General features: G+C 41.1%; 1 protein-coding gene across 1 annotated transcript in view; it reads left to right on the forward strand.

Moving 5' to 3' along the window:
- Window positions 1-21786, forward strand: part of LOC129561913 (all-trans-retinol dehydrogenase [NAD(+)] ADH4) — a 48010-nt gene that overhangs the window by 20676 nt on the left and 5548 nt on the right. The window contains exons 5-7 of the mRNA XM_055434773.2: window positions 11095-11326; window positions 16471-16731; window positions 21200-21335. Of these exons, the coding sequence (XP_055290748.2) occupies window positions 11095-11326; window positions 16471-16731; window positions 21200-21335 (629 nt within the window). The remainder of the gene's footprint in view (window positions 1-11094; window positions 11327-16470; window positions 16732-21199; window positions 21336-21786) is intronic.

Raw genomic sequence — 21786 nt, forward strand, 5'->3', positions numbered from 1 at the left:
AGATTAATCCTTTATCAGTTGCTTCATTTGCTATTATTTTCTCCCATTCTGAAGGCTGTCTTTTCACCTTCCTTATAGTTTCCTTTGCTGTGCAGAAGCTTTTGATTTTCATTAGGTCCCATTTGTTTATTTTTGCTTTTATTTCCAATATTCTGGGAGGTGGGTCTTGGAGGATCCTGCTGTGATTTATGTTGGACAGTGTTTTGCCTACATTCTCCTCTAGGAGTTTTATAGAATCTGGTCTTACATTTAGCTCTCTAATCCATTTTGAGTTTATTTCGGTATATGGTGTTAGGAAGTGTTCTAGTTTCATTCTCTTACAAGTGGCTGACCAGTTTCCCCAGCACCACTTGTTAAGGAGACTGTCTTTTCTCCATTCTATATTTTCGCCTCCTTTGTCAAAGATAAGGTGTCCATACGTGCGTGGATTTATCTCTGGGCTTTCTATTTTGTTCCACTGATCTATATTTCTGTCTTTATGCCAGTACCACACTGTCTTGATGACTGTGGCTTTGTAGTAGAGCCTGAAGTCCGGCAGGTTAATTCCCCCAGTTCCATTCTTCTTCCTCAAGATTGCTTTGGCTATTCGAGGTTTTTTGTATTTCCATACAAATTGTGAGATTATTTGTTCTAGTTCTGTGAAAAATATCGTTGGTAGCTTGATAGGGATTGAATTGAATGTATCAATTACTTTGGGTAGTATACTCATTTTTACAATATTTATTCTTCCAATCCACGAACACGGTATATTTCTCCATCTATTAGTGTCCTCTTTGATTACTTTCACTAGTGTTTTATAGTTTTCTATGTACAAGTCTTTTGTTTTCTTAGGTAGATATATTCCTAAGTATTTAATTCTTTTCTTTGCAACAGTGAATGGAATAGTTTCCTTAATTTCACTTTCTATTTTCTCATTATTAGTGTATAGGAATGCAAGTGATTTTTGTGTGTTGATTTTATATCCTGCAACTTTACTGTATTCATTGATTAGCTCTAGTAGTTTTCTGGTAGAGTCTTTAGGGTTTTCTGTGTAGAGGATCATGTCATCAGCGAACAGTGAAAGTTTTACTTCTTCTTTTCCAATTTGTATTCCTTTTATGTCTTTTTCTGCTCTGATTGCTGTAGCCAAAACTTCCAGAACTATGTTGAATAGTAGTGGTGAGAGTGGGCACCCTTGTCTTGTTCCTGACTTTAGGGGAAATGCTTTCAGTTTTTCACCATTGAGGATAATGTTTGCTGTGGGTTTGTCATATATAGCTTTTATTATGTTGAGATATGTCCCTTCTATTCCCACTTTCTGGAGGGTTTTTATCATAAATGGATGTTGAATTTTGTCGAAGGCTTTCTCTGCATCTATTGAGATAATCATATGATTTTTATTTTTCAGTTTGTTAATGTGGTGTATTAAATTGATTGATTTCTGGATATTGAAGAATCCTTGCATTCCTGGGATAAAGCCCACTTGGTCATGATGTGTGATCTTCTTAATGTGTTGTTGGATTCTGATTGCTAGAATTTTGTTAAGGATTTTTGCATCTATGTTCATCAGTGATATTGGTCTGTAGTTTTCTTTTTTTGTGGGGTCTTTACCAGGTTTTGGGATTAGGGTGATGGTGGCCTCATAGAATGAGTTTGGAAGTTTCCCTTCCTCAGCAATTTTCTGGAAGAGTTTGAGTAGAATAGGTGTTAGCTCTTCTCTAAATTTTTGGTAGAATTGAGCTGTGAAGCTGTCTGGACCTGGGCTTTTGCTTTCTGGAAGATTTCCGATTATATCCTTTAGTTCCGTGCTTGTGATGGGTCTGTTCAGATTTTCTATTTCTTCCTGGTTCAGTTTTGGAAAGTTGTACTTTTCCAGGAATTTGTCCATTTGTTCCAAGTTATTCATTTTATTGCCATATAATTGCTGATAGTATTCTCTAATAATCCTTTGTATTTCTGTGTTGTCAGTTGTGATCTCTCCATTTTCATTTCTAATTTTACTGATTTGATTCTTCTCCCTTTGTTTATTGATGAGTATGGCCAGTGGTTTGTCAATTTTATTTATCTTCTCAAAGAACCAGCTTTTGGCTTTGTTGATTTTTGCTATGGTCTCTTTTGTTTCTTTTGTATTTAACTCTGCACTGATTTTTATGATTTCTTTCCTTCTACTAACCCTGGGGTTCTTCATTTCTTCCTTTTCTAGTTTCTTTAGATGTAGAGTTAGGTTATTTAGTTGACTTTTTTCTTGTTTCTTGAGGTGTGCCTGTATTGCTATGAACTTCCCCCTTAGCACTGCTTTTACAGTGTCCCAGAGGTTTTGGGTTGTTGTGTTTTCATTTTCATTCATTTCTATGCATATTTTGATTTCTCTTTTGATTTCTTCTATGATTTGTTCATTATTCAGCAGCGTGTTGTTCAGCCTCCATATGTTGGCATTTTTAATAGTTTTTCTCCTGTAATTGAGATCTAATCTTACTGCATTGTGGTCAGAAAGGATGCTTGGAATGATTTCAATTTTTTTTAATTTACCAAGGCTAGATTCTGGCCTAGGATGTGATCTATCCTGGAAAAGGTTCCGTGTGCACTTGAGAAAAAGGTGAAATTCATTGTCTGGGGGTGAAATGTCCTATAGAGATCTATTAGGTCTAACTGATCTATTGTATCATTTAAAGTTTGTGTTTCCTTGTTAATTTTCTGTTTAGTTGATCTATCCATAGGTGTGAGTGGGGTATTAAAGTCTCCCACTATTATTGTGTTATTGTTAATTCCCCCTTTCATACTTGTTAGTAATTGTCTTACATACTGTGGTGCTCCTATGTTGGGTGCATAAATATTTATAATTGTTATATCTTCTTCTTGGATTGATCCTTTGATCATTATGTAGTTTCCTTCTTTGTCTCTCTTCACAGCCTTTGTTTTAAAATCTATTTTATCTGATATGAGTATTGCTACTCCTGCTTTCTTTTGGTCTCTATTTGCGTGGAATATCTTTTTCCAGCCCTTCACTTTCAGTCTGTATGTGTCCCTCATTTTGAGGTGAGTCTCTTGTAGACAACATATATGGGGGTCTTGTTTTTGTATCCATTCAGCCAGGCTTTGTCTTTTGGTTTGGGGCATTCAACCCATTTACGTTTAAGGTGATTATTGATAAGTATGATCCCATTGCCATTTTCTTTATTGTTTTGGGTTCGAGTTTATACCCCCTTTCTGTGTTTCCTGTCTATAGAAGATCCTTTAGCATTTGTTGTAGAGCTGGTTTGGTGATGCTGAATTCTCTCAGCTTTCGCTTGTCTATAAAGCTTTTGATTTCTCCTTCATATTTGAATGAGATCCTTGCTGGGTACAGTAATCTGGGCTGTAGGTTACTTTCTTTCATCACTTTAAGTATGTCTTGCCATTCCCTCCTGGCCTGAAGAGTTTCTGTTGAAAGATCAGCTGTTATCCTTATGGGGATCCCCTTGTGTGTTATTTGTTGTTTTTCCCTTGCTGCTTTTAATATTTGTTCTTTGTGTTTGATCTTTGTTCATTTGATTAATATGTGTCTTGGAGTATTTCACCTTCGGTTTATCCTGTTAGGGACTCTCTGGGTTTCTTGGACTTGGGTGATTATTTCCTTCCCCATTTTAGGGAAATTTTCAACTATTATCTCCTCAAGTATTCTCTCATGGTCTTTCTTTTTGTCTTCTTCTGGGACTCCTATGATTCGAATGTTGCAGCATTTAATATTGTCCCATAGGTCTCTAATATTGTCCTCATTTCTTTTAATTCGTTTTTCTTTTTCCGTCTCTGTTTCATTTATTTCTACAATTCTATCTTCTAGCTCGCTTATCCTGTCTTCTGCCTCCATTATTCTACTGTTTGTTCCCTCGAGAGTGTTTCTGATCTCATCTATTGCATTATTCATTATATATTGACTCTTTTTTATTTTATCTAATTCCTTATTAAACATTTCTTGCATCTTCTCAATCCTTTTCTCCAGTTTATTTATCTGTAACTCCATTTTGCTTTCCAGATTTTGAATCATTATCACAATTAACATTCGAAATTCTTTATCGGGTAGGTTCCCTATATCTTCCTCTTTTGTTTGTGTTGGTGGGCATTTATCCTGTTCCTTTACTTGGTGGACATTTCTCTGCCTCTTCATCTTGCTTATATTGCTGTGTTTGGGGTGGCCTTTCCGTCTTCTGGAAGTTTGTGGAGTTCTCTTTATTATGTAGTTACCTCGTTGTGTGTGGGGTTGGATGGGTGACTTGTCAAGGTTCCCTGGTTAGGGAAGCTTGTGTCAGTGTTCTGGTGGGTGGAGCTGGATTTCTTCTCTCTGGAGTGCAATGAAGTGTCCAGTAATGAGTTTGAGATGTCAATGGGTTTGGAGTGGCTTTGGGCAGCCTGTATATTGAAGCTCAGTGCTATTCTCCTGTGTTGCTGGATAGTTTGCGTCGTATGTCTTTCACTGAAACTTGTTGACCCTTGGGTGGTGCCTGGTTTCAGTGTATGTATGGAGGCATTTGATGAGTACCTATCAATTAATGTTCTCTGGAACAGGAGATTTCTGGTGTTCTCAGGATTTGGACTTAAGCCTCTCCTCTGCTTTTCAGTCTTATTGTTGCAGTAGGCTCAAGGCTTCTCTCTCTGTTACTTCCAAGGCAGTTCCTTCTGTTGAAAAAGCTCTTCTGTTTTCTGGTCTCCTCAGTGTCTAATTCCCATCTTGACACCAGGATGCAGTGGTGGACACTTTTTTTTTTTTTCCTGGCTCACCTGTTCAGTCCTGCTATGGGGAGGGAGGAACGCAGCTAACAAATATCCCTGGCATCTGTAGGGAGTGCTCGCAGTGTCTTGGCTACACTGGGAATGCTCCTGCTCGAGGCATGTGTACTTTCCCTGTTTTTGCCCCAGGCATTTGGCGAGCGCGGTCGCTGTGACTTACCGCCTTCCCGGTCCTGCCCCTCAGTTTTCTGGGTGTACAACCAGCGCACTTTCTCAGGCAGATATCGACCGGCCCAAACCCAAGAAGTCTTGGTTAGCAAGGAAGCCTGCCTGCAGCTTGGTATGGGAAGCCTCTCTGGGGCCACAGCTGCCCCTTCCAGTGCTGGCTGCCCTCCCTGCCTGTGTCGGCGGGGGCTGGAGGCTGGGCCGCCCACAGCCGGCTGGCTCTGCTCAGTCCTTTGTTCTGTGAGCGGGGCTGGCGGAGTCTTAGGTTGGGGCTTTTCACAGGCTTTTCACAGTCTTTTCGCCTTTTAGCTGCAGCGACTGCTTTGCTATCTTAAGTTCGCGCCCTCAGTTTGCCCTGGGGCATTCAACCCGGTTCTCCCTCTAAGCGCCACCCGCCCTCGCCTCCCTGCCCAGCCCCCGTCTGCTAGTTGGGGGTGAGGGCGTCTGCGCCACTTCTCCGCTGAGAGTTTGCTCTGGGCACTTAGTCTGTGGGTTTTAATTATTTATGTCTTTTGTCTCCCAGTTTTGTGGCCCTCTGAGGTTCCACTCGTCAGTGTTTCCAGGTGTTTGGAAACTTCTCTTTTTTTTTTTTAAGCCTCCCTTCCCTGGACTGAGCTCCGTCCCTCCCTCTTTTGTCTCTCTTTTTATCTTTTATACTATTTCTTATCTCCTTTTGAAGACTACGGGCTGCTTTTCTGGATGCCTGATGTCCTCTGCCAGTATTCAGAGTTGTTTTGTGGGATTTACTCAGCATTCAAATGTTCTTTTGCTGATTTTGTGGGGGAGAAAATGGTCGCCCCATCCTATTCCTCCTCCATCTTCTGTTTTCCTCTATTTCTTTGCATTTATCACTGAGAAAAGTTTTCTTATCTCTCCTTGCTGTACTTTGGAACTCTGCATTCAGATGCTTATATCTTTCCTTTTCTCATTTGCTTTTTGCTTCTCTTCTTTTCACAGCTATTTGTAAGGCCACCTCAGACAGCCATTTGGCTTTTTTGCATTTCTTTTCCATGGGGATGGTCTTGATCCCTGTCTCCTGTACACTGTCACGAATCTCCATCCATAGTTCATCAGGCACTCTATCTATCAGATCTAGTCCCTAAAATCTATGTCTCACTTCCGCTGTATAATCATAAGTGATTTTATTTAGGTCATACCCACTGCAGATGCTGATTGCAGCCATGAAATTAAAAGATGCTTGCTCCTTGGAAGGAAAGTTATGACCAACCTTGATAGTATATTAAAAAGCAGAGACATTATTTTGCCAACCAAGGTCTGTCTAGTCAAGGCTATGGTTTTTCCTGTGGTCATGTATGGATGTGAGAGTTGGACTGTGAAGAAAGCTGATCGCCGAAGAATCGATGCTTTTGAACTGTGGTATTGGAGAAGACTCTTGAGAGTCCCTTATACTGCAAGGAGATCCAACCAGTCCATTCTAAAGGAGATCAATCCTGGATGTTCATTGGAAGGACTGATGCTAAAGCTGAAACTGCAATACTTTGGCCACCTCATGCGACGAGTTGACTCACTGGAAAAGACTCATGCTGGGAAAGGTTGGGGGCGGGAGGAGAAGGGGACGACAGAGAATGAGATTGCTGGATGGCATCACCGACTCTGTGGACATGAGTTTGAGTGTACTCCGGGAGTTGGTGATGGACAGGGAGGCCTGGCGTGCTGTGATTCATGGGGTCGCGGAGAGTCGGACACGACTGAGCGACTGAACTGAACTGAACTGAACTGAATGGTCTAGTGGTTTTCCCTGCTGCTGCTGCAAAGTCGCGTCAGTCATGTCCAACTCTGTGCGACCCCATAGATGGCAGCCCACCAGGCTCCCCCGTCCCTGGGATTCTCCAGGCAAGAACACTGGAGTGGGTTGCCATTTCCTTCTCCAATGCATGAAAGTGAAAGTGAAGTCGCTCAGTCGTGTCCGACTCTTAGTGACCCCATGGACCGTAGCCTACCAGGCTCCTCCATCCATGGGATTTTCCAGGCAAGAGTACTGGAGTGGGGTGCCATTGCCTTCTCCGAGTGGTTTTCCCTACTTTCTTCAATTTAAGTCTGAATTTGGCAATAAGGAGTTCATGATCTGAGCCACAGTCAGCTCCCAGTCTTGTTTTTGCTGACTGTATAGAGCTTCTCCATCTTTGGCTGCAAAGAATATAATCAACCTGATTTCAGTGTTGACCATCTGGAGATGTCCATGTGTAGAGCATTCTCTTGTGTTTTGGAAGAGGGTGTTTTCTATGACCAGTGCGTTCTCTTGGCTGAACTCTTTATTAGCCTTTGCCCAGCTTCATTTTGTATTCCAAGGCCAAATTTTCCTGTTACTCCAGGTGTTTCTTGACTTCCTACTTTTGCATTCCAGTCCCCTATAATGAAAAGGACATCTTTTTGGTGTGCTAGTTCTAAAAGGTCTTGTAGGTCTTCATAGAACCATTCAACTTCAGCTTCTTCAGTGTTACTGGTTGGGGCATAGGCTTGGATAACTGTGATATTGAATGGTTTGCCTTGGAAACGAACAGAGATCATTCTGTCATTTTTGAGATTGAATCCAAGTACAGCATTTCAGACTCTTCTATTGACCATGATGGCTACTCCACTTCTTCTAAGGGATTCCTGCCCACAGTAGTAGATATAATCAAAAAACTCCAACCCCACACAAATCCCCTTGACCCGCATTCCAGCCTTTTCTTATCTTACCCCCACGACTTCTTATCCTATGACCACCACAACCCTAGCCTGCAGGAAGCAGTTACAGATTGACCTTCAGCCCTTCAGTTCAGTTCAGTTCAGTCACTCAGTTGTATCCAACTCTTTGTGACCCCATGAATCACAGCACGCCAGGCCTCCCTATCCATCACCAACTCCCAGAGTTCACTCAAGCTCACGTCCATCGAGTCAGTGATGCCATCCAGCCATCTCATCTTCTTCTCCTCCTGCCCCCAGTCCCTCCCAGCATCAGACTCTTTTCCAGTGAGTCAACTCGTCGCATGAGGTGGCCAAAGTATTGCAGTTTCAGCTTTAGCATCAGTCCTTCCAATGAACACCCAGGATCGATCTCCCTTAGAATGGACTGGTTGGATCTCCTTGCAGTCCAAGGGACTCTCAAGAGTCTTCTCCAACACCACAGTTCAAAAGCATCAATTCTTCAGCGATCAGCTTTCCTCACAGTCCAACTCTCACATCCATACATGACCACTGGAAAAACCATAGCCTTGACTAGACGGACCTTGGTTGGCAAAGTAATGTCTCTGTTTTTTAAAATATTATCAAGGTTGATCATAACTTTCCTTCCAAGGAGTAAGCGTCTTTTAATTTCATGGCTGCAATCAGCATCTGCAGTGATTTTGGAGCCCAAAAAAATAAAGTCTGACACTGTTTCCACTGTTTTTCCATCTATTTCCCATGAAGTGATGGGACCAGATGCCATGATCTTCGTTTTCTGAATGTTGAGCTTCAAGCCAACCTTTTCACTCTCTTCTTTTACTTTCATCAAGAGGCTTTTGAGTTCCTCTTCACTTTCTGCCATAAGGGTAGTGTCATCTGCATATCTGAGATTATTGATATTTCTCCCAGCAATCTTGATTCCAGCTTGTGCTTCTTCCAGCCCAGCGTTCCTCATGATGTACTCTGTATAGAAGTTAAATAAGCAAGGTGACAATATACAGCCTTGACGTACTCCTTTTCCTATTTGGAACCAATCTGTTGTTCCATGTCCAGTTCTGACTGTTGCTTCCTGACCTGCATACAGGTTTCTCAAGAGGCAGGTCAGGTGGTCTGGGATTCCCATCTCTTTCAGAATGTTCCACAGTTTATTGTGATCCACACAGTCAAAGGCTTTGGCATAGTCAATGAAGCAGAAATAGATGTTTTTCTGGAACTCTCTTGCTTTCTCCATGATCCAGCAGATGTTGGCAATTTGATCTCTGGTGCCTCTGCCTTTTCTAAAACCTGCTTGAACATCTGGAAGTTCACGGTTCACATATTGCTGAAGCCTGGCTTGGAGAATTTTGAGCATGACTTTACTAGCGTGTGAGACGAATGCAATTGTGCGGTAGTTTGAGCATTCTTTGGCATTGCCTTTCTTTGGGATGGGAATGAAGACTGACCTTTTCCAGTCCTGTGGCCACTGCTGAGTTTTCCAAGTTTGCTGGCATATTGAGTGCAGCACTTTCACAGCATCATCTTTCAGGATTTGAAATAGCTCAACTGGAATTCCATCACCACCACTAGCTTTGTTCGTAGTGATGCTTTCTAAGGAATGGTAAGGTATAAAAAGGACTCTGTCAGAAAGGGAGAATGCCATTTCTCCTTAAGAGCCAGTGACCCTCTCTTTTCCCTCTAATTAAATTTCCTTTTTCTTGCCTGACTGCCCGGCTCACTTTCTTTTTTCTCTGCATTCACCTTACAGCTGTCTATGCTTCTCTTACTTCAAATGTCTGAGTTTCTTTGAAACCAGCATAGTCTGAGGTCATAATGAGACAGGGGTTGTTTGGACCTCTACTTTGGACCTCTACTTGAATCTCAGTTTGGATTTTTACCGAGACTGAGGCAACCCTTCTGGGGTGGGGAGCGGGCGGGGGGTTCCCTGATTTCAGTTTGGAGCCCGGGGTACGGGGGAAAAGTAGGAGGACAGGAGGGAGCTGAAGGTTTTATACCCAAATCTATACCCTTAGGACAAAAGTCTGGCATAACTTGCAGAGGGAGAAAGGTCAACACATATGCTACTTCTACCTATTTCCCTTGTTTTCTACAGAACCAGTCTAATTTTAAAACAGTATTATAATTAAGAGACACTCCAACCAGCCACCATTCACCTTCCTCCAGTGGATACCGTGGCCATGCAGTATCACATAGGAAGATCAGGCATATTGTCTTTAAGCTCTAAAGATCAAATCTATCCCAGTTTTTCAGGATACAGTTCAAAGGAGTGAGGCTGGAATTGTTAGCTACCATCTGTAAGAGAGAAAAAAAGCGACCAGCACCATCTTTCTGCTATAGGCGTCCCTCCCTGCTCTAGATAGGGGTGTAGACAGACTTTCCACCAAAGCTTTCCTTCCCTGGTCCGACTTAGTCTGTCCCTTACTGACACAGGCACCATACTTGTCCCTCCTGGTTTTACCACCGAGGCGGGGTGGAGATGTACCATGCACCAGGGGTAGAGATGTACCATCTCTGGCATCCCAGATTGATTTTCAGATCCCTACCTGCTTGTTACTCTCTTACTTCTACAGAGGATGAGAGAGAAATGCAATGCGTCACAGTAATTTATTCCAAGGCCATCGAGCTCAGATTGGAGCTCGATTTTGAACCTAGGCAGTCTGGGTCTGGAGTCAAAAATCTTAATTGCTTATTTTTTACTTAGACTATAGAAATGATATATTTATCTTTAATGCTAATTGAAACTAGTTATTCCAGAAGTTAAAATTTTACTACTCATATCTATGCATTCATGTGTGCTCAGTCACTACAGCAGTGTCAGACTCTTTGCAACTAATGGACCATAGCTCTCCAGGCTCTTCTGCCCATACTGTGCCTCAATTTACTCCTCTATAAAAAGGAGACAATAATAATACCTACTTCACAGGTTTGTTGCAGATATTCAAAAAATGAATAGACCCTTTTGCAAACCTCTAATGAAATAACAGATTTTGAAAATGACCATCAGTTCTTTCTAGCATCACAAAGAGATAAGCTATTACATGCCTCCAGGTGAAAACACACAACACTATTTTAGCAATATTCCTACAAAAACATAAAATTTGAATCAGATCAAGCATTTAGATCAAAAATACTAGTTTAGGGGAAATACAGCGATGAAGAAATATGTTAAACGAGATTACAGGAACATAATCAGAAAAATCTAAAGTGAAGAAAATTCTGTAGGACAAATAACTATTCAAGAAAAAAACTGCAGGGGAACAAACAAGGGGTAGGGTGAGAACCTATAAATCAAGAGAGACATAAGAGACATACCAACCAAATGAAATCTGTAGAATTAAAATAATCTTTTAGAGACACATACTGAAATATTTACAGATGAAACAGTGATGTCTGAGATTTACTTGAAAATAGTCCAAAGTGGGGAGGGTAGGTGCTTGCATCAGGGAGCAGGTAGGTACTTTTTTTCAGGAAAGTAATCAGTTGTCCATCAACTTTCCCTTTTTTGTATCTTTTTTTCCCTAGGCATTTTAAAAATCCTATGGGTGATCAAAAATTAATGGAAGATGGAACTAGCAGGTTTACCTGCAAAGGAAAACCAATTTACCATTTCATGGGGACCAGTACCTTCAGTCAATACACTGTGGTCTCAGATATCAACCTTGCCAAACTAGATGACGATGCCAATTTAGAGAGAGTTTGTCTGCTTGGATGTGCATTTTCAACTGGCTATGGGGCTGTCATCAACAATGCCAAGGTAAACTGGTTAATCACCAGGCTGTGTAAGATAGATATTACTGGGAGGCAGCATGATAAAGCAGCCAGATTTATCTTCAAAAACTGGCTCTGTCATTTATTACCTTTGTGATTCTAGGCAAGATATTTAACCTCTCCACTCCTCTCTCTCTACTGTAACATCTACTACAAATAATTGTGGGGATAATTAAATCATATTATATATGTAAGACATCTGGCCCAGAGGCTAGCATATAGTTGGCACCTAGGTCATTTCCTTTCCTTTACTAGTATGTTAGATTATTGACTATCCCTGATTTAAGTACAGTCTGCTTAAACATGTCCCCTAAATATGTCCCTTGTCCGGGAGAGCAGACCCAGTCAAGAGACAACAGAAACTACACCCATATAGCTACCTAGTTTCTCCCTGATGCAGCAGATTTCTCTTTCTCAAATGTAGTAATTCATCTCTGCGTCTCACTTTGCCCCTTTGTGGCTTGAAGGGAGAGTCTCAGATGGCAGCTCTGATGGTGGCAAGATGCGTCCCTGAAACGCCATGTTAGAATTTAGAAGCTTTTACAAAGCTCTTCAACTGACTAGAGAGATGTCACTATCACTTGGATGCTTCAAACGACCTCCTTTTTTTTCTTTTTTTTTTTAAATTTGTACCGCCTGCCTGCAAGGAAAGGCTCCCCTTCCATCCACTCCCACTTCCTCTTCCCTTTGGTGCCACCTTAGAAGCTGGTCCCCAGGCCACCCTCACTGTCCCCATGCAGTACCCCGGATAGATGAACCCACCCCCTTGCCTCCAAGTGCACCCCCACGGGCAGATCTGAGCACACTATCCATCTTTCTTGTCTTCCTGTCCTTAGTTACCCTCTCTCCCTCTCTCCATTCATCCACTAGCGCTAGCTCTCTGCCTATTTCAAGGGCCTCATTCTGAGCTTCAGGAGGCTGAGAGAAAACAGAGCTGCCAGAGTCAGGCACATGAAGGTTCAAACCCCACTCCACCATTTCTGTGGGATTTTGCATGCTCCGTTGCTAAGTTGTGTCCAACTCTTCGCAACCCCATGGATTGTAGTACACAAGGCTCCTCTCTCCATGCCATATCCCAGGTGAGAATACTGGTGACCTCCTTATTTGAACCTCCTTGACATCAGTCTTTATCCCTTAACTCTAAACAGCAAAATGCAACCAGAGTGGTCTTCCTAAACAACAAAATCTGGAGATTTCATTCCCCTTTAATTATTCCCCTTTTCCTTCAATATACTAGTCATTCTATTTCCTTTCATGGCTCGCTGTTCCCCTGGGCCTGACCCCCAGTCTCTGGGTTCTAAATGTGACTTCTAGACTTTTCATACCTGGCTCCCCCCAACACTGCCTGGAAAGCTCCCCCACTTCTTCTGTCTGACTCCATTTATTTGTCACTTCCCATTGGAAACCTACTCCATCCTCCCAGGAATGCTATGGGCATCCCTCACAGTTTCCCCTAAAGTATATTTATCCCTTTCTTCCTTCTTATCACACTATAGAGATATTTCCCACTTACTTCTCCTTCCTATTAGATGATTTGCTCCATAAGGACAAGAATTCTCTCTTGTTCATTGTGATGGCTCCAGAGCCTAGCCTTGTGCCTGGCACATAGTATGAGCTTGGAAAGTTTTCAGCAAGTGAATGAATAAAGCCAGGTTCATATGTAACCCTTAAAACATCTTGGTGAGGCTTGGTCCTCAGCTTTGCAATCCAACTATCCTTTTTTATAAGATTACATAGTTCAGTGTCAAGAAAATGAAGTCAGCCTAACCAAAATAAAAAGCTGAACTAGTAGCCAAAATATCAAGATACAACTTTTTGTTCAGAATTATATCAGTCAAGCAGATAGGGATGCTATTCTTGGTTCTTATTATATTATCTCTTTCTAAAAATTCATTCATTCATTTATTACAGCAAAAATTTAAGACTATATGGGAAGTCAAACTATAATCTGAAGGCTCCTACAGGAAGGGTATTGTTCATTGGGTGGAGGTAAGAGCTGATGTGACCCTGGCAGCCAAGGCATGTTTTCCTCTAGATAACACTGGAGACACAGGAAAGAATTACTGCTCTTTGCTACAATCACCAGGACCACCACCACCATAGCTACCTTTTCACCCTGCCCTTTTCTGGACTCCATGCTGACTATCACCTTCTATCACTGTAGTCTTTCTTCAGGGATATTAACCCTTGAGATTCAGCCATAATTTTCTTTTAAATCTAGTCAAAGCTTACCTAAATTCCCAGAATCTGTTCTTGCTGCTGTTAAAGAACAGCTAATCCACCTCAAGAGATACTCAAAAAAGAGAAATAAATTTGATAGGAGCAAGTAAAAAGAAGTGAATTGTCAGTAATCTAGACAAAAGGCAAGAGCTTGAATAATTTTTAATTTACCTCTGAGAAGAAAAGTGATGCAATAACTCTGATTAATTATTAAGGACCATTCCCCCAGCATCACCAGAACTCCTTGTTCTTTTCAATCTGTTTGTATCCTTTATTGCCAAATTAATTACATTTCATAGAGATCTTTGAAAGCATAAAAATATCCTAAGAGTGTTGTCTGTAGATAGATAATCATACACTATTTAAAGCTCTATTTTTAAGTGGGGTTATAGATCCAACCAGTCCATTGTAAAGGAGATCAATCCTGGGTGTTCATTGGAAGGACTGATGCTAAAGCTGAAACTCCAATACTTTGGCCACCTCATGCGACGAGTTGACTCACTGGAAAAGACTCTGACGCTGGGAGGGATTGGGGGCAGGAGGAGAAGGGGACAACAGAGAATGAGATGGCTGGATGGCATCACCGACTCGATGGACATGAGCTTGAGTGAACTCCGGGAGTTGGTGATGGACAGGGAGGCCTGGCGTGCTGTGATTCATGGGGTCACAAAGAGTCGGACATGACTGAGCGACTGAACTGAACTGAACTGATACCTTATAACCTTCCCTTGTGGCTCAGATGGTAAAGAGTCCACCTGCAATGCAGGAGACTGGGCTTCAATCCCTGGGTCGGGAAGATCCCTGGGAGGAGAGCATGGCAATCCACTCCAGTATTCTTGCCTGGAAGATCCCATGGATAGAGAAGCCTGGTGGGCTACAGTCGATGGGGTTGTATAGAGTCAGACATGACTAAGCAACTAACACAAAAAAACAAACAAGACTTTTATAATGATCCCCCTACCCCAACCTGCAATTAAAGACACTTTTACAACACAGGTGTCCAGTTGTATAATACAATTGGTACAGTGTATTCAGTTTATACACTGTTGTGAGCTATGCACAACAACTGTGTACAACATTGCTTCAATGAGAAAAATGCATGTCTACTTCCAATTAGACTTATTGGCAAACTTTATAACAGTCGCTGGAGAAATATATTTGGAAATATACTAATGCCACAGTATCATAGTAAAGATTACATAGTATGTATAGAACAGTATTCTGAATATTTGCAAAATATATATATTCTTTTTCACTGAGTGGCAAAAGCCAGTGTATGCATGTCTAGTATGACATATAAACTAAAGTAAAATAGTCTCTCTTTCCTTAATGGTTTTGTTTTCAAATTAGAATATATCAAGGACTTTTCCTGGACACATTTTCTCTTTCTCTTGGGTTTAAGCTTTTAATTCTAACAGTTTCTTATCACCACTGGAAAATATTAATTGAATGCTGTATAGTATTTTTCCCACTATCAGTTCAGTTCAGTTCAGTTCAGTCGCTCAGTCGTGTCCGACTCTCTGCAACCCCATGAATCACAGCATGCCAGGCCTCCCTGTCCATCACCAACTCCCGGAGTTCACTCAAACTCATGTCCACAGAGTCGGTGATGCCATCCAGCCATCTCATTCTCTGTCGTCCCCTTCTCCTCCTGCCCCCAATCCCTCCCAGCATCAGAGTCTTTTCCAGTGAGTCAACTCGTCGCATGAGGTGGCCAAAGTATTGGAGCTTCAGCTTTAGCATCAGTCCTTCCAATGAACACCCAGGACTGATCTCCTTTTCCCACTATACCACTCTACAAAATAACATATTCCAGCTGCAGCAGCTTTCCTTGTCATCTCACATATTATATTTCTGTTGAATTCAATATAACAAATATTTACTAAAGACAAAACATACAGAGGACTCCTTGATATCAATATGAAAGATTATATGCCCTCAAAGATGTTAGTCCATGTGCATACACACAAAATCATTCAAAACTAATTTTAAATTATATGATATAGAAAAAGCAAAAAGGTGGGTACTAATTTCTAATTGTAGAATCAAGAAACATTTCAAGGGTAGAGTGCGATTTAAGTTAGGTCTAGACATATAGGTTATATTTTAACTAAAAATAAGGTGAAAAGCACATCAAGCTGAGGGAACAGCATGAACTAAGACATGGGGAAAGAAAACTGCAACATTTGGCTGTTGTTGTAGTACTGGGATTATTATGGAGAAGAAGTTGAAAGGTATCGGACCAAGATAATAAAAATCCTTCAATACCATGCAAAGACATACCTTCTTTGTTCTATTTGAATGAAGTGATGATTTGGGATGATCAAGTTAATGCATATTTAAAGTGAAGTTGTTTAGTCATGTCCAACTCTTTCTACCCCATGGGCTGTAGCCTACGAGGCTCCTCCGTCCATGGGATTTTCCAGGCAAGAATACTGGAGTGGGTTGCCATTTCCTTCTCCAGGGGATCTTCCCGACCCAGGGATTGAACCCAGGTGTCCCACATTGTAGGCAGACGCTTTACCGTCTGAGCCACCAGGGAAGATCTATTTAAAAAAGAAACCAATAAGCCCTTTAAAATGTGTGGGCTTCAGTTTTTGTTCTCATAACACTAAAGGGAAAAGGAAGACAAGAGAACGATTTTTACTTGGGTTTGTAGAATTATGAGCTGATAATTCTAATAGCCTTCAAATGTTTCTTCAGATTTAGCCAGTGATTCATACATTTTCACATTGCCAAATTTCCCCCATTTAGCTATATCATTTAGTTTTACAACAGACAGGATTTTATCTATCTGTTCCTGCCCCTACTTAACTCTGTCCCTTTTTTTGCTCCCACTTCACTCTGTCCCTTTTTCAAAAAATGGGACCAGCTGCTTGAAAAGTTAATTTATAATGTTCTTGCCTGCAGGTCACACCTGGTTCTATCTGTGCCATCTTTGGCCTAGGAGGTGTTGGTCTCTCTGCTGTAATGGGTTGTAAAGCATCAGGAGCTTCCCGAATCATAGTTATTGACATCAACAGTGAGAAGTTTACAAAGGCCAAAGCCCTTGGAGCCACTGACTGCCTCAATCCTAAAGACCTAGACAAACCCATTCAAGAAGTCATCATTGAAATGACCAATGGAGGTGTGGATTTTGCCTTTGAATGTGTAGGAGGAGCTAAAATAATGGTATGTATTTTTTATAATAGAATATAATAAACATTGCTTATTGACATAATTAACATTGAAAATATATTATGTTTATATTTAATATTAATATTTATGTATATATAAGTTAAGTTTATATAAGCAATACTTATTAATATATTAGATGCCATTATATGTTACATAACATGTAATTAATTTTTAGTTATATTGCTAATTACTACTTAATATTAATGTTATTAACATTTGTTTATTCTTTCACATGAAATTCAGCAAAAAAACATTAAAAGAAAACTTAGAAATTAAATCTTTATAAAAGAATTGTGCCTATGAGAAGTGAGGGAAAAAGAAAAGGCAGTCCTAGAAGAGGGAATAAAGAGGGTGACTGGTGTCCCTCCTAACAGCCAAAGGTATCCACTCTCACATTAAAGTACAGCCAGGAGAGGTTAGCAACCTGCAAACAAGCCAGTTCTGTCCATCAGATCTAAGTAAACGGGCTGCAGAATTAGGTCCAAATTATGTGTGAAATTTTCAATTAAAAAATCAACAAGCTGCAAAATTAAATCTAAATCCTTTTTTCCTAAACACTACAATTTTGATTCATACAGATTTCTTCTCCTCTCAGGATAGGAAAGGAGGGCCCTTCTAAATGCAGGGTCCTGAGCAACTGCATGATTGCAGATCCACACCTCTAGTCCTGTCTGTTCTGCTCCAAAAAATGGGATAAAGAGCCAACAAGCAACATAGGGATTAGTTAGCTTCCAGAGTGTACAGCCTTCAGTTCAGTTCAGTTCAGTTCACTCGCCTAATGCATATTTGCTCAAAGATACCATTAGGAAGAATTTTGTTAACAAGATGACTAGAGAAATAATCAACTAAATTTTCTGCCTATGGAGTCTTTTTTCATTAGTGAGAACTGTGAACTATTAATAGTTATGACTCTATTCCTTTTTATTTATACCTTCACTCAGCCTGGCTCCGAAAACTCTCCTCTAAGGAGAGGCTTTCCAGGTGGCACGAGTGGTAAAAACACACCTACCAATGCAGGAGACACAAGAGATGAGGATTTAATCCCCAGAGAAGGAAAGGGCAACCCACTCCAGTATTCTTGCCTGGGAAATTCCATGGACAGAGGAGCCTGGTGGGCTACAGTCAACAGGGTTGCAAAGTGTGTGTGTATGTCAGTCACTCAGTCGTCTTTGACTCTTTATGACCCCATGGACTATAGCCCACCAGGCTCCTCTGTCCATGGAATTTCCCAGGCAAGAATACTGTAGCGGGTCACCTTTTCCTTCTCCAGGGGATCTCCCCAACCCAGGGATTGAACCTGAGTCTCCACACTGCAGGCAGATTTTTACCACCTGAACACCAGGGGTCGAAAAAAGGCAGACACAACTGGGCGCTGGGAGGCTATAAAGAATGCATTTCTGTACTTCAGTCTCCCAGGAGCAGGCTTTGCTGATTCTTCTCCTCAGTTCTCACCTGACATGTCTTTCCCAGTAAAGAATGGAAATTGGGAAGAGCTGCTGACAGCAATAGGCTGCCCTTCCTGGGTCTTTCCTCTCAGAATGGTTTCACTGCAAATAGTGTGACTGCTTAAGAGAGGATCTGGCCAGTAATAAGCGTATGCGACTATATGTTCAGTTGCTCAGTCCTGTCTGACTCTTTGTGACCCCACAGACTGTAGCCCACCAGTCTCCTCTGTCCATAGGATTTCCTAGGCAAGAATACTGGAGTGGGTTGCCATTTCCTCATCTAGGAGATCTTCCCGACCCATGTCTTCTGCATTGGCAGACAGATTCTTTACCACTGCACCACCTGGGAAGGACTCAATAAATGCTATTACTGAAATTCATGCAGGGAGGGCTCCTTGTCCTGCACTGCTCCTTGGCATCCAAAGCTTCAGGCCCTACTTTTTTAATTGTCCTTGGAACCTGAGGACTGCAATGTGCCACATCCATTCCTCCATTTCCCACAGCTCACATGTTTCACAAACACTGAAATTCAGCCCATTTAAGCTGATTTTTCTAGTACTGAGATTCTCAAAACTGGCTATACTTTAGAAGTATCTGGGGAGTTTTTTTTCAGTGTCAACGAATAGACCCATACCTAGGATATTCTCATGCACTGGGGACCAAGGTACTAATATTTTTTACAGGTTTCTCAAGCTGAGGACCACTGATCTAAATCTTTCAGGTTCCATTATTATTTATTACACCAAGAAATGTATTTTAAATTATGGAACAGAATCACACTAGAGAATCCAAATAAAAAGAGATGGGTTTATTTAACCACAAAAAAAATGAGCTGCCTACCCTTCCACCAAGGGAAAGGAAAGCTAAATTTCTAGGTTGTGGAAGACATTCCAGTAATGGGTATGAACTTGATTCTGATGACTTCTAATGCTCTAAAGCAGCCTAAGAAACCCAACAAAACAATTAGAAATTTACAGTAATGGACAATTTTATAAGATTTTGAGAATTAAAAATAATTCTCATCAAAAGTTATCAGAGACTATAAATAAAACCCTATATTTGCATATGATACCCATTTAACTAAGTCATATTTATGAAGGTCAATTCCCTGCTTGGAGAAAAGCTCAGAAATGGAGAAAAGGGCAATAGGAAAGACATTAAATTTAAAAATAAAGAGGAGAGTTCCTTGGCAGTCCAGTGGTTAAGACTCCACACTTTCACTGCAGAGGGCACAGGTTCAATCCCTGGCCAGCGAACTAAGATCCCTAAGCCACATGGCACAGCCAAGCCCAAAATGGGAATAATCTAAGCAGCTCCCTTAAGGTAACAAGCAGTGCCTGTGTTGTTTTCCTCTCTTGGTGGGTTCTTCTGTACAATATGCATTAAATAAAAATGCATCTGCAATACAAGAAGCGTAGAAAGTAAAAGAGTTGCTATTTAGAAATGTTAAAAATTTTCAAAACTATAAATAAACACATATTCAAATAAAGGTTTCAAAACACATTCTAAAAGTTCTAGGTCATTTTCCATCCCTAGTAGGACAGACAGAGACAGCGAGAGAAGAGGGAGAGAATATACTGTACTTTAGACTGCTTCTTTCGTATAGTGATCAGTGATGAAAAGGAACAGTATTTCTAGTGGAACTTCTGTAGACATAAAAGTCACCTCGACAAGTGAGAATCAAGTTGACCACGTACTATGGCAAAGGAAAAGAAAATGGCACCCCACTCCAGTACTCTTGCCTGGAAAATCCCATGGACGGAGGAGCCTGGTAGGCTACAGTCCATGGGGTCACAAAGAGTCGGACACGACTGAGTGACTTCACTTTACTCACTTCACTCACTTCATACTTTATCACTGGAGAAGGAAACGGCAACCCACTCCAGTATTCTTGCCTGGAGAATCCCATGAACAAAGGAGCCTGGCGGGCCATGGTCCATGGGGTCACAGAGGGTCAGGCACAACTGAGCGACTGAGCACGCATGGCAAAGGACATGGGGTAAATTATACTTTCCTTCTATAACATCAGTCTCGAAAGAGTTTTAAATGTTCAACTATACCACAGAGTTTCTATGTGGAATGGCCATCCACAAGTTTACATTTTTCTTAAACTTATGTTTTCAATCTTGGCATGTCATATTAACTCCAAACCTGCAGTGGGTTAAGGTAACAATATTTTTTCTTCTCTCATGCAAAGATCAGTGCAAATCCTCTGGGTCCCTGTTTTCCATGTGGTGACTTAGCAATGAAGGAAGTTCTAATTTATGGCTTTACAATCTTAACACGAGGTTCTCTTGGTTGTTAGAACAGAAGGGATAGCTGGCAGGTTGCCCACTGGCTTTTCCATTTTGGCCAGGGAATGGCACACATCACTTTGGCCTGTAGCCCAGAACTAGTCACATGACTCTTTGTAACTGCAGCAGAGCTAAAAACAATAGGGAAGCAGATGAAATGTTTCATGGGCAGCAGCCACTGTCATTTTCTGTTTAACAGTTTTGTCTTCTGTTTTAAATAGCATTTCTTTTAATTTATCCTACATTGAGATCTATTAAGTTTACAGTATATGCCTCATATTTACTTATTCACTCTCTCATCATGACTTAATTTGGATCCTAAGCCTCTGGAATTGCAAATATCTTTGCATATTCCATTATAAATGGTCAAAAACTTGTTGACTCGAGTTTACAATATCGTCTATAGAGCTTTCCTTAACTTCATGTATGTGTATTTTTCTTGACATACAATGAAATACACTATAGGTTCAGCATAACTGTGGTATTAAACAGAGTAAAATATGTTGTTTTGTTTAAATATCATTTCTGATGACGTTCAGAATTTTATTGGATGTGCTATCTGAAACAGAACATAAGTGCCTCAAGTCTCAATCTATATTATGACAATCAGGTCATAATGCAGAATTGTGTAAATTTTCCCTGAAGAATTGAACACACTCACATTGCAGTTCATGTTCTACTTTTCTACCTACTCAGCTAATCTTTTTTTGTTTGACCTTCCAGAGAGCAGCCCTGGACAGTGTAACAGTAGGTTGGGGAGTATGCACTATCATTGGAGTAAACGTTGGTGACAATGGATTGAATGTTTCTGCAGTGGAGCTATTAATGGGCCGTACTCTAACTGGAACAAGCTTTGGTGGTCAGTTTTTGTTTCTTTTTTCTTCACTGCTGCTGCTAAGTCACTTCAGTCATGTCCGACTCTGTGAGACCCCATAGACAGCAGCCCACCAGGCTCTCCTGTCCCTCGGATTCTCCAGGCAAGAACACTGGAGCGGGTTGCCATTTCCTTCTCCAATGCATGAAAGTGAAAAGTGAAAGTGAAGTCACTCAGTCGTGTCCGACTAGTAGCGACCCCATGGACTGTAGCCCACCAGGCTCCCCCATCCACGGGATTCTCCAGGCAAGAGTACTGGAGTGACTTGCCATTGCCTTCTCTGTTTTTCTTCACAGTAGTACTCAAATTATCATAATGAAGGTTACTGAAAGGAAAGAAAAATTATTTTTTTAAATATCGAGTGCCTAGAACATATCTGAAGAGGAGAAGGCAATGGCAAGCCACTCCAGTACTCTTGCCTAGAAAATCCCATGGA

This window comes from Moschus berezovskii, chromosome 5, assembly GCF_049115385.1.
Source record: "Moschus berezovskii isolate FMDL1 chromosome 5, NW_MosBer_1.0, whole genome shotgun sequence".
NCBI lineage: Eukaryota > Metazoa > Chordata > Mammalia > Artiodactyla > Moschidae > Moschus > Moschus berezovskii.